Here is a 12,262-nt window from a genome sequence, read left to right as displayed (position 1 = left end):
CGGAGCTCACGCTAACGACGCTAATAGCAAGAATACCGGAGCTCACGCTAACACTAGCGAAGCAAACAGCTGGCATGCCGGAGCTCACGCTAATGCTAGCGAAGCTAACAGCCGGCACATCGGAGCACACGCTAACGACGAGGAAAACAGAGCCACTAGTGACACGGCTAGCAAACACGACCCAGACCGAGCGAACGGCTAACAGCGAAGAGACTATCATGCGCCGAGAACGTCGCGGTAGCCAACGCCGAAGGTACGGGACCAGCGTTAACATGCCGGCTATTGAGAAGGCTAACGAGGCTTCACCAAGGCCACAGGACTGTGGAAAGAACCGGCAGACTAGGCCTAGCCCAAAAACAAACGGCCCCAAAACTGTTGGAAAGAAAAATGCTAACCTCACACAGAAAATAGACTGTATACTGATTGGAGATTCCACAACAAGGTATGTGGAGATGGCAAACACAGAAAATATCTGTCTAGACAATACATCTGTCAAAGAGCTGGCCGAAAAACTTCCAACACTAATCAGACCGGGAATAAGAAAAATTGTCATTCACTCTGGATCGTTTGACATCCTGCGAAAGAAGACTGGCACAGAGACTTTGAAAGACGATTTCACACGTTTAATGAACACACTAGACAAACATCAGTCTGTGTACACAAACACTGATGTGTCCATCAGTGGACCAATTGCATGCTTTCGCAGAGGACAGGAAGCATTCAGTCGACTCCTAAATTTTAATTCATGGTTAGGGGCTGCATGTCTCGTACACAACCTGAAATTCATTGACAACTTCAATGTTTTCTGGAATAACCCAGAACGTTTTCAAAGAAATGGCTTCTTCCCAAATCGCTTAGGTTCAAAGCTCCCATCAGCAAACATGCGTCATGCCTTGATGGCCTCCAAGAATATTAAGCTCACACCAGCACGAGAGATAATCATGAAGGACACAATCTCACCACGGATTACAGCAGCACAAGACGTCCCGTCCCCCCCCATATCACACAAGGCCATCTCGTCTGATCAAATGTCCCCGAAAGCACAGAACAGTCAGTACGGTACAGAATAGCACAATTGCCATGCCATCTCTCAAAACATACAAGTAATCCTAACCAGCCAATGGCATGGTGAAAAATATACACCATCAATGCGTTTACCTGCTATTAACCTCAGGGCCATCACGGTCAATCCAAAGCAGACCTCTAAAGAAGTCCAACAAATAAAATTAGCTCTCCTAAATGTCAGATCACTGAATAATAAAACTTTCTTAGTAAATGATCTGATTAAAGAAAATAACTTAGATTGCATCTGCCTAGTAGAGACATGGCTAAATAATGACACAGCTACATCAATAATGATTGAAGCTTGTCCACCAGACTATAACTTTTTTCAAATACCCAGGAAAAATAACAGGGGCGGAGGAGTTGCAGCAATCTTCTCCTCAAAACTCTTGTTTAGAATCACAGAACTAGGCGAGTTCATGTCAATGGAATATCTTGCCATTGAACTAAAAACAGAATCAACTATTATTGTCACAATATACCGCCCGCCTAGACACTCACCAGTATTTATACAGGAGCTCTCTGAACTGATCTCACTATGTGTTACCGGATATGATAAGGTGATCCTAAATGGAGACCTGAACATCCATTTTAATAAGAAAACAGACTCCAAAACTATGGAACTAAAAAATCTACTGGATAGCTTTGACCTAATACAGCATATAACAAATGCAACTCACCGGCTTGGGAATACACTAGACTTAGTTATAACAACAACTGGGCTAAGCATAACAAATATCTCAATAACTGAATTACCTCTCTCCGACCATCACTGTATATTTTTTGATACTCAAATAACCCTTACTAAAACAAAAAAATAAATCATAGTTAAAAAGAGGCTCCTAAACGACAAAGCTGAATCAAAGTTCATTGATCTTATCAGACTACATGAACCTGCACACAATCATGACAGCTCTCTAAATGAAATGGTAGAAAATATCAATGATGCAATGTCATCTATATTAAATTCTGTCGCCCCATTAAAAAACGAAAAAGAAGAAAACTAGAGCCTCGCCCTGGTTAAACTATAATACGGTCAACGAAGAAAAAAGGAAATGTCGTGCAGCGGAGCGAAAATGGAGAAAAACAAAAACCACCATATGCTGTGATATATACAAAGATGCTTTAACTGCTTATAATAAAACCATCCGCTTAGCAAGGAAAGATTACTTCTCTAAAATCATTACAGAAAATGCTGGAAACTCCAGAATCCTCTTTTCCACTATTAATGTACTACTCAACACTGCCCCTACACCTCCTCAGTCATCAACGGTTAAGTGTGAAGAACTTGCACTATTCTTTAACAACAAAATAACCTTGATCAGGGCCAGCATTACTCATGATGGAAATAAAGTTGATTGCGGCAAACCGTGCAATGTAACCATGAGAAGTTTCACATGCATCACATTAGATGTACTCTGCAAAACTGTCTCAGAATGTAACTCCTCCACCTCAGACATTGACCCTATACCTACAGCTTTCTTCAAACGGGTATTTAATAGTGTTTCAAGCCCTGTGCTAGATATCATAAACACTTCCCTTAGGACTGGTATTTTCCCGGATGCCTTTACAGCAGTTGTAAAGCCATTACTAAAAAAACCTAACTTGGATAGTAATGAAATGGCAAATTATCGTCCAATATCCAACCTACCATTCATTAGTAAAGTACTTGAAAAGATAGTTTCAGTTCAAATAAATTCCTTTCTTGAAGAAAACAACATCTTAGAAGAATTTCAGTCAGGATTCAGAAAATATCATAGCACTGAAACTGCCCTCACCAAAATAATCAGTGACCTCAGACTAAACTCTGACGAGAATAAGATCTCCATCCTTATCCTGTTAGATCTCAGTGCAGCATTTGATACAATCGATCACGATATTCTAATCGATCGTCTTGAAAACCATGTCGGTTTCTCAGACCATGTGCTAGGCTGGTTTAAAACATACATCAGAGGGAGGAAATTCTATGTTAAACTAGGAGATCACATGTCTGATATATACGACAACAACTATGGAGTTGCACAAGGGAGTTGCTTAGGTCCTTTACTCTTCTCCCTTTACATGTTACCGCTGGGTGATATCATCAGAGAACATAATGTAGATTTCCATAGCTATGCGGATGATACACAACTGTACATATCTGCTGAACCAAATGATACAGCGATTAGCTCCATTACAGACTGCTTACTGGCAATAAATAAATGGATGAGTAAGAACTTCCTGAAACTAAACGAGAACAAAACTGAAATTCTAATTATCGGCTCCAAAACTAAAAAAGAAACATTAATAAAGAACCTGGGGGGACTAACCCCTTGGATCAAATCTGAGGTCACTAGTCTTGGGGTTGTCATAGATTCAGAACTGAACTTCAATTCTCATATTAGCAAAGTGACGAAAACATCGTTCTTCCATCTCAGAAATATAGCAAAAGTACGACCATTTATTAATCAGAACGATGCTGAGAAGCTAATTCATGCATTCATATCTAGCCGGCTAGACTACTGTAATGCACTTTTCACAGGTCTCCCTAAGAAAACCACAGAGGCTTCAGCTAATCCAAAACTAGAACCAAAAGGAGAGAGCACATTAGTCCAGTCTTAGCCGCTTTACACTGGCTTCCTGTAACATTTAGAATTGACTTTAAGGTCCTTCTCCTTACATACAAAGCTCTAAATGGACAGGGACCTAGCTACATCGCCAACACTCTAATAAATTACACACCAGCAAGAACACTGCGATCATCAGCTGCTGGACTACTAGAGGCTCCCAGAAGCAGTCAAAAGAGGATCGGTAATGCAGCCTTTATCAACTATGCCCCAAAACTATGGAACAAACTACCCCAAAACATCAGGGAAGCCAACTCGCTAGACATCTTTAAAAGACAGCTTAAAACCTATCTCTTTGCTCAGGCATTTCACTGATAGATATCTGCTACCACCTAGTGGCAAGAGGAAACATCAGGGATATCCTGACACAACTTGTATTTATTCTTACCCTGCCTACTCTTTTACACTGCCTATCAAATTCATGTGTCGGTTATTGCACTTTTTACTTCTTACTGATGACTATTTTTAAACTGAATCATTTTAAACTATTCTTATTATTCGCTATGCTCGCTCATGCCTGTATTTTTTTTTTTATGTCCGTCGGTTAGTGCACTTTTTAATTACTGAATAGAGAGCCTATTAGGATGCTAGATCCTAATGTGAAACACTATGCTGTAGTAGCATTGTACAACCAGGTTAACTGTGTCCTGGCTGTAGCATTAAACCAGGTTAACTGTGTCCTGGCTGTAGTAGCATTGTAGAACCAGGTTAACTGTGTCCTGGCTGTAGTAGAACCAGGTTAACTGTGTCCTGGCTGTTGTAGAACCAGGTTAACTGTGTCCTGGCTGTAGTAGTAGAACCAGGTTAACTGTGTCCTGGCTGTAGCATTGTAGAACCAGGTTAACTGTGTCCTGGCTGTAGTAGAACCAGGTTAACTGTGTCCTGGCTGTTGTAGAACCAGGTTAACTGTGTCCTGGCTGTAGTAGAACCAGGTTAACTGTGTCCTGGCTGTTAGTAGAACCAGGTTAACTGTGTCCTGGCTGTAGCAGTTTGGTTTGTTAGAACAGACTGTAATATTATGCTTATGGCAGATCAATCAGCATGGATTGTCTGTAAACTTTAATACATGGCAGTTTGGTTTGTTAGAACAGACTGTAATCTTCACTTGCTTATGGCAGATCAATCAGCATGGATTGTCTGTAAACTTTCACTTGCTTATGGCAGATCAATCAGCATGGATTGTCTGTAAACTTTATGCATTGTTGTCACTTGCCATATCTTGCTATGCTCGCTCATGCCTGTACTTTTTTATGTCCGTTCTATTTTATAATTTTTATTTTATTTTATTTTATTTTTATTTTACTATTTTTTAACTGAATCATTTTAAACTATTTGTACTATTTGTGTTACTGAAAACTATAAGCGGAGAGCCTATTGGGATGCTAGATCCTAATGTGAAACACTGTGATTCTACCTGTCTATCTTTTTATGCTCGCTTATGCCTGTATTTTTTACTGTTGTGAAGCACTTTGAACTGCAACCTCTGTATGAAAAGTGCTATACAAATAAAGTTATTATTATTATTATCATGCACACAGGATACTGGTGTTCTGCGTCCAGGGTGTGGTTACTGGCGGTGTCCTTCTGGATCTGCTCCTCCAGCCTCCCCACCTCCTCCTGGAGGTCCAGCAGGCCCTGGCTCACCTTCTCTTCGGTCTGGGCAAAACCTGAGAGAGGAGGAGAGAGCACAAGGACCGGTGTTAAACCCTTTCACTGTGACAATACAGAAGGTTAGCCCTTTACTATCACACAACCGACGGCGATGCGATAGTAAAGGGTTAACCTTCAGTCGTGTGGCAGTGAAAGGGTTCAAAAAGGGCATACCTCAGCAGCTGCACCTTTGTTTACATCGTTAATTTGCGTCATATTTTTGTTGTATTTAGATTTCATTTGATTGATTACACCCCGTTTATTTTCCCGCACATTTTTATATTCAGATCGAGTTTTATATTTGCCTATATTTATCTCTTTCTTCTATTACCCTGCCCATACCTGTACCTCCCCTCCCCCGTTATGATGCCCAACAAGGGGATCAACTAAATAATATCTTATCCTAGAGAAAGACAAGACAGTGTCTGCATTGTGATTTAAAAAAAAAATAATAATAATAATCTAGTGGAACACGTTAAAAAAAAGAAAAAAAAAGTCAATTGAATACAGTACTGTATTCAGGGTTCCCACACATTGAAAAATGGAATTCAAGGACTTTCAAGTACTTTTCCAATCATTATCTTTCATTTAAAAAAGGATACAATTCACTTTTAAATGCAGTTTTTTTTATAAAAAATTAAATAAAATTGGATCAAATATGTACATTTCCGACAATTAGTTACACTTTAGATTAAAAAAAATTATATTTCTTGATTCAGATAAATGTTATCATGGAATGGATGAACAGAACGTTCAATGCGAATGGTTGATTTGAATTTCAAGCACTTCAAGGACCTTGTGTGAACCCTGTGTATTACTTGCCTGTTAAAATCTCGTTGGCAGCCATCTTTGTTTCCACGGGTCGCTCAATGTAGGCCTGCGTGTCGTCTCTCATTTGGCTGATTGTATGGTCAGCCTTGCTGCCCAGGATGAAGTCGTTGAGCGCCTTTGACGACTCCTTCAACTCCTGGAAGTTGTGTTGAGGTTGAGCCATGGTGGACGAAGAGGACCGCTACACGGACAACAAGACGCAGGGTTCCCACAGTCAGAGACATTGCAAAATGAAATTCAAGGACTTTCAAGTACTTTTCCAAGCATTATTTTTCATTTGAACCCTTTCACTGCCACACCACAGAAGGTTAACCCTTTACCATCACTACCGACGGTTTTAACCTGCTGTCGTGTGGCAGTGAAAGGGTTAACCTTCTGTGTATTGTCGCAGTGAAAGGGTTAAAAGCACTTTTAAATGAATTTTTTTTAATATAGAATTTGGATCCAATATTTATGGCTTAAAACCAATTTCCGACAATTAGTTATAACTTTAGATTAAAAAGTTATATTTCTTGATTCAGAATTTTTTTTATCATGGATGAACAAACAAACTTTCAATGCAAATGGTTGATTTTTTCAATGACTTTAAGCACCTTGTTAAAAAAATGGGCCGTTTAAGGAATTACATGACTAGACTTTTTTTTGTAAAAGAAATCAAGCACTTTAAGCACTTCAAGGACCTTGTGCAAACCCTGAAGACGCTACACACGTCAAAACTAACACTGCAAGCGGGAATCGAACGGGGAACCATCCGACTGCTCTACGTCCTGAGCCACTTTCACAATACGTGAACGTATTTAGAAACATTACTATACTTTACAAGTTTACAGCTCCATGAAATTGTGTACTGTAGTATAAAAAATAGCAATACCTTATATCAGGGGTCATTACTTGGATAAAATTGTGAAGTTGATTTATGGGTGTATGCCCTCTGACGTAGATCCTCTCTCTCTCTGTCTCTCTCTCTCTCTCTCTCTGTCTCTCTCTCTGCATGTGTGTGTGTGTGATTAGTGGTTGTGGCTCACTGCCTTCCATCTATATAAGGCTCAGGCAGATGGGTACATTGCACCACTTCTGAAGTCAGTCTATAGTTAGTTTATGGAAGATGGCAGATGTCTTCTAATATGACCCCTTTGACATGCTGACGTGGTCTTATTAAATGACTGTTATTGTGAATAGGATACAGACGAATACCTTTGCGTTAATGATTCTTAATTGAAGGACAATGACATATTTATACAGCCCATTACGTTGCTCGTGCTTCCATAACACCCTCGGCCCTAACGTTGAACTCAATAGTATGGCTGACGGTCAAAGACACTACATACTCTGACGGGTCAAAGATAAGGCCTACACCGGGAGGGAAGATAACCGTATGATGTGGAAATGGGACTAAGCCATACTGTTGTCATTATCTTCTTTCTCATGTATATGTGATACCGGCTGCTGTGATGACACCTACAAGTTCTGTTGACATGGGCGTGATATATATCGAGATAATGGATCAAATGATATTGAATATTAGTTCCCACCCATTATTCCAGCTGTCATTATAACTATGAGGAATGTAAGGCTTATACTTTATTTATTGTCATAATAAAATACAGACAATACCATTTGTTTTGATGTCTTTATTACGATATAATTATATCAGACTGTTACATTCATCATCAATAGTGTACCGTTTTTGAATATCATGGTTCTCTGTTGGTTGATCGTTTTTCAGATAGTTTAGAAGTCATGATACATTCCACCGGCCGTCCCCCTGTACAGGATAGGCCAATCGCAGGGAGGAACCGTATAAAGATAGGAGTTGCGGGGATACTTCCTTTAGTGTCAGGGAATTTAGAAGACACGATACATTCCACCGGCTATCCCACTGTACAGGATAGGCCAATCGGAGGAGGGGAGAAGAGGAGGATCCCACCAAAAACACCGGACATCCTACGAAACGGATACGCGGTGAGACGGTAGGACATGAAGAAACGGCAATATCTCAGACCCCTCAGTCGAACGATGGTGTAATCGAAATGGATATTACTCAGGTCGATACCGGGCCCGAGGGTACGGATGTTGTTGATGTTGTCCCATATCCAGCAGGGGGACCGGTAGGTGAACCGGCAGGAGGTGGAGGCGCGATACCACCTCCGGTCCCGATTGTAAATCGGGCTATATGGAATGAGAGAGACGGACATGTGATCACAACATCCACAAGGAGGTTCTTCTTCCACAATGAAAGACTCTTAAATGAAAGCACGATGCAGTCATGGAAATCAAACACCGTCCCCAAACAGCCCAATGGAGCCGTACATACACAGGGATCTGTGAAGTATGACTGGTACTATGCAGACTATAACAGCATGAAGGGACAGTGGCAGCCCAATGATCTACAAAGGCTATTAATGGACTATGACTGTTACAAGCCTATGATAGTGGAAGCCGAGTATGCAAACTTCCAGTGCGTAACGGAGACCGACATAGGTGGAACCAAGGTTACAACCCCTATGCCTACGGGTCTCATCGCCGTTGCCAGGAGGACTAATGACGAATTCCCCTTTGTCATGACAGGATATCAGATGGAATATGACTTTCGTAACAAGGAATGGGACAAGAGAACGAACTGGCCCGATAACATCATACAAGCGCCACCCCAAAGGATGTTCAACGTGTGGTGGAATTCGCCCATAACATCTATGAAGGCCGGCCAGATGGACTGTAGTGTGCCAGTGATAGAGGCAGGTGTAGTGGAGGCTATCAACCAGCAGGGGAACATCAAGGTGCGGTACGGTCTGGAATGTGAATGGGTTCAGAATAACCTTTATACCATACCACCATGGCAGCCTGATTACGCCTACAAATGTAATAGTGACGACCTCAATAAAATCATGACAGAGGATCCTCAGAAGCTATGCTCCTTTCTACCGGGAAGGGCTAATCCCTCAGAGTGCATTGGCATGATGGGCACAGGGACCGCTGTAGTCGGAGAGTTAGACGCAGAGAACACGTTCCCCATGCTATTCGAGAACAGAACGCTTCTGATGAATGCACGTAACAACGACAGTACGAGCGCACTATACAAATTAGATCCAACATTCTCGGGACGTATCTCACATCACGCAGGTCTCACACAAGCAATTAGGGTACAAAAGGTGGCCGGTAAGGACGAGGTAAAGACGTATGGGTCAGTGGATGGCGACGGTGCAAGAGGTAGAGTGGGCAATACCGATACCAGAGAGATAGACCTGAACAGACCTATATTCAAACCGGCCCCTGCCAACAGTGACGTAACATGTTCCAATCTGGGGGTTCCAGTATGTACCGGTAGACGCCCGCCTCCACAGGTATTCTTTCGGGTTCTCCCCACCTTAGGTGTTGATGGTATGTCTGAGATGAAACAAACTGTCAGCTGCACAGTAAAGGTATCCTCTGTACTGTGTGTACTCTGTACTCTGTATACTCTGTACTCTGTAGTTTCAAGTTCAAGTTTCAAGTTTCTTTAATAGTTGTCATACAGAAGTACAGAATACTTTTGTACAAAATGCTTCTTACTGTTGCGCTCCAGAGACTGTGCATGACAAGATAAGTATGAAATAAAAACATAGTACAAATTAGAAGAAAAAAAAAAAGAGGTCACAGTGTTCAGTTTAGACATATGTACAATGTTCGTAGACGTAGTTACCATACAATATACAATACTGTGCAGTGTACTAATATACAATACTATATAGTGCAACTCTGTACTGTACTGTACAACTCTGTACTGTGTACTGTGTATATTCGCCACAAGACAAGGTTTAGAGAGGCCTTCTAGAGGATGAGAGATGATGGAGGATGAGAGAGAGAGAGAGAGAGAGAGAGAGAGACAGAGAGAGAGGGAGAGACAGAGACAGAGACAGAGAGAGAGACAGAGAGAGACAGAGAGAGACAGAGACAGAGAGAGAGACAGAGATAGACAGAGACATAGAGAGACAGAGAGAGAGACAGAGACAGAGAGAAAGAGAGGATCTACGTCAGAGGCATACACACATAAATCAACTTCACAATTTTATCCAAGTAATGAAGCCTAACTAGCCTCATGCAGAAGTCCTGTCCCTCACCCTTTGCAAATCCCTCCCCCTGGCCTCTCGTCCAATGTCCTGTCTCCTGCTGTGCCACGTGTCCTTCCCCCCTCCTTCCTCCTCCCCCTGCCCCTCCCTGTGCGCGCAAGAGAGAGAGAGCGAGAGAGAGAGAGAGGCGGGGCCGGCCGGCCATTGAGTTGGGGCGGGGGTGCAATGCAGACAAACAGTTTTGCTTTACTGAGCTCCGTTATCTGGGGGCTGTAGTTGGTCACGTTAAGCTGCATACCGGAGCATCTTTTAATCCAGCTGTTTGCTGTTCTCGGATATTTTCTGACATTTCGTTGATGCGTCGCTCGACACTTCAAGCTGACATGGGTAGAGCTGCCGCGATTACCGCATTACCGCGGTATCGCTGTTACATCACGGCCACCGCAGAGTAGGCTGAATACCGCGTCACAGCTGTTTTTTATAATAATAATAATAAATTACCCTCCTCTCGTTGGGCTTGCGGCTCAGCAGATATACCCTACTCCTCTATCGAGGTTCCAAGCGACCCTATTGGGTACCAGAAAAGTCACGTGAAACATTGCAGACCACTGATTGGTCAGAAGAGAGACGCGTCACACGTTGTAGCGTCATGCAGTGTGTTACCACCAATCGGCAAGCACGTATTAGTTTTTTACGTCCTGAATGTCAGCTCATCACAACACGGCTAATAACGTTAGCTTTAACTCTCCGCCGGAGTGGACTACCATCGCTCCTCAGGAGTACTAAACGAGACATAATGATTTTACTGTCTGCAACGAATGTTATAATAAAAGCCCTTCGTTCTATACACTTGTCTGATTGAAAACTTTATTAACAGACCGCAGAATGGGACAACTCAGCACGCTCTGAGCAAAGAAAGGAACTGAGATATGAATAGAGTATTGCTTGCCTTGCTATGGTCCGGTAAATACGCTGATGTTATTGAACGTATAACTATATAATGTCAATGCCACAAAACGAATGCCTTTATTATAAAGTAGTAACTTTATAGTAATAATAATAAGAAAGGGTCGGGGGGGTTAGGGGTAACCACCCCTGCCCGCGACACCGAGTGAACTGCGCACGACCAGAGGGGAAACTTCTAATCCGTGTTTCACTTTCAATAACTAATGCGTGCTTGCCGAATCCCAAACAATATTCATGCTGCAAAGTCATCCTCTAAAGATAGACATTTAGACTAGAGGCAGGCTATATGCTATAAAGAGTAGACTACTACTAAAAAAAATAATGCATTCAAACTTTTTTTTTTAATTTTTTGTGTGCGTGCGGTAATAACCGCGGCGGTAGGAAATATTTTGCAAATTTGTGCGGTAAGGAAATAATCAATACCGCGGCAGCTCTAGACATGGGGATATTTTTTATCCTTGATTTGATTGTCTCTTTGTTTGGCAAGCCTTCAAACAAAACATCTGAGCTACAGAGAAAAGCCTCCTTGATATACTAGACTTACAAAAAAAAACCTGTGGGAGGATTTCAACAAGATAAATGCGACAACAGTACAAAATATTTCACTATAATATTTCAAAGCAAAAAAATAAAAAAAAGTATAATTAATTTTTTTTTTTTTTTTTTTTTAATGCTGCCCCGTGCCAATGAAAATGCCCCGGCGTGCCTATGCAGGCACGCGTGCCTAGGGTTGCCTACCCCTGCCTTATATTATAGGGGCTGCTACCTTATCATTTCATTGAGCTGTAGTTCAAGTTTAGCTTTGTCACATATAAGGTACATGTACATTACATTGCTTGGTTCTGTATGAGCCCCCTGAGATTGTGCTTCATACAGTAAAAAAAGTTATTAATACAACACAAGGATTCAATGTCCCTGATGAGAGTAAACAAAAAAGGGAGTAGGGACCACACTAGAGGAAAGTCGTTATTATTTTAATATGCACAATTTGTGCATATTAACCTGTAGGAGTCGCTGTTTACAACGACCAGATTACCACCCATCGACTCCCCTCCCACTGACTGTCAATTGAGTCAGTATGACGGCCGGCCCAAGCCGGAG

General features: G+C 41.7%; 1 protein-coding gene across 1 annotated transcript in view; it reads right to left on the bottom strand.

Moving 5' to 3' along the window:
• The window catches only part of LOC311240719 (uncharacterized protein), a 47,545-nt gene that overhangs the window by 27,595 nt on the left and 7,688 nt on the right, over nucleotides 1-12,262 (bottom strand). The window contains exons 3-4 of the mRNA XM_084329293.1: nucleotides 6,141-6,330; nucleotides 5,212-5,335 (exon numbers count right to left, since the gene is read on the bottom strand). Of these exons, the coding sequence (XP_084185419.1) occupies nucleotides 5,212-5,335; nucleotides 6,141-6,330 (314 nt within the window). The remainder of the gene's footprint in view (nucleotides 1-5,211; nucleotides 5,336-6,140; nucleotides 6,331-12,262) is intronic.

Source organism: Notolepis coatsorum (assembly GCF_963971535.1).
Source record: "Notolepis coatsorum genome assembly, chromosome: 14".
Lineage (NCBI taxonomy): Eukaryota > Metazoa > Chordata > Actinopteri > Aulopiformes > Paralepididae > Notolepis > Notolepis coatsorum.
The sequence above is the reverse complement of the archived record's forward strand: the minus strand, read 5'-3'. Positions and strand labels throughout refer to the sequence as shown.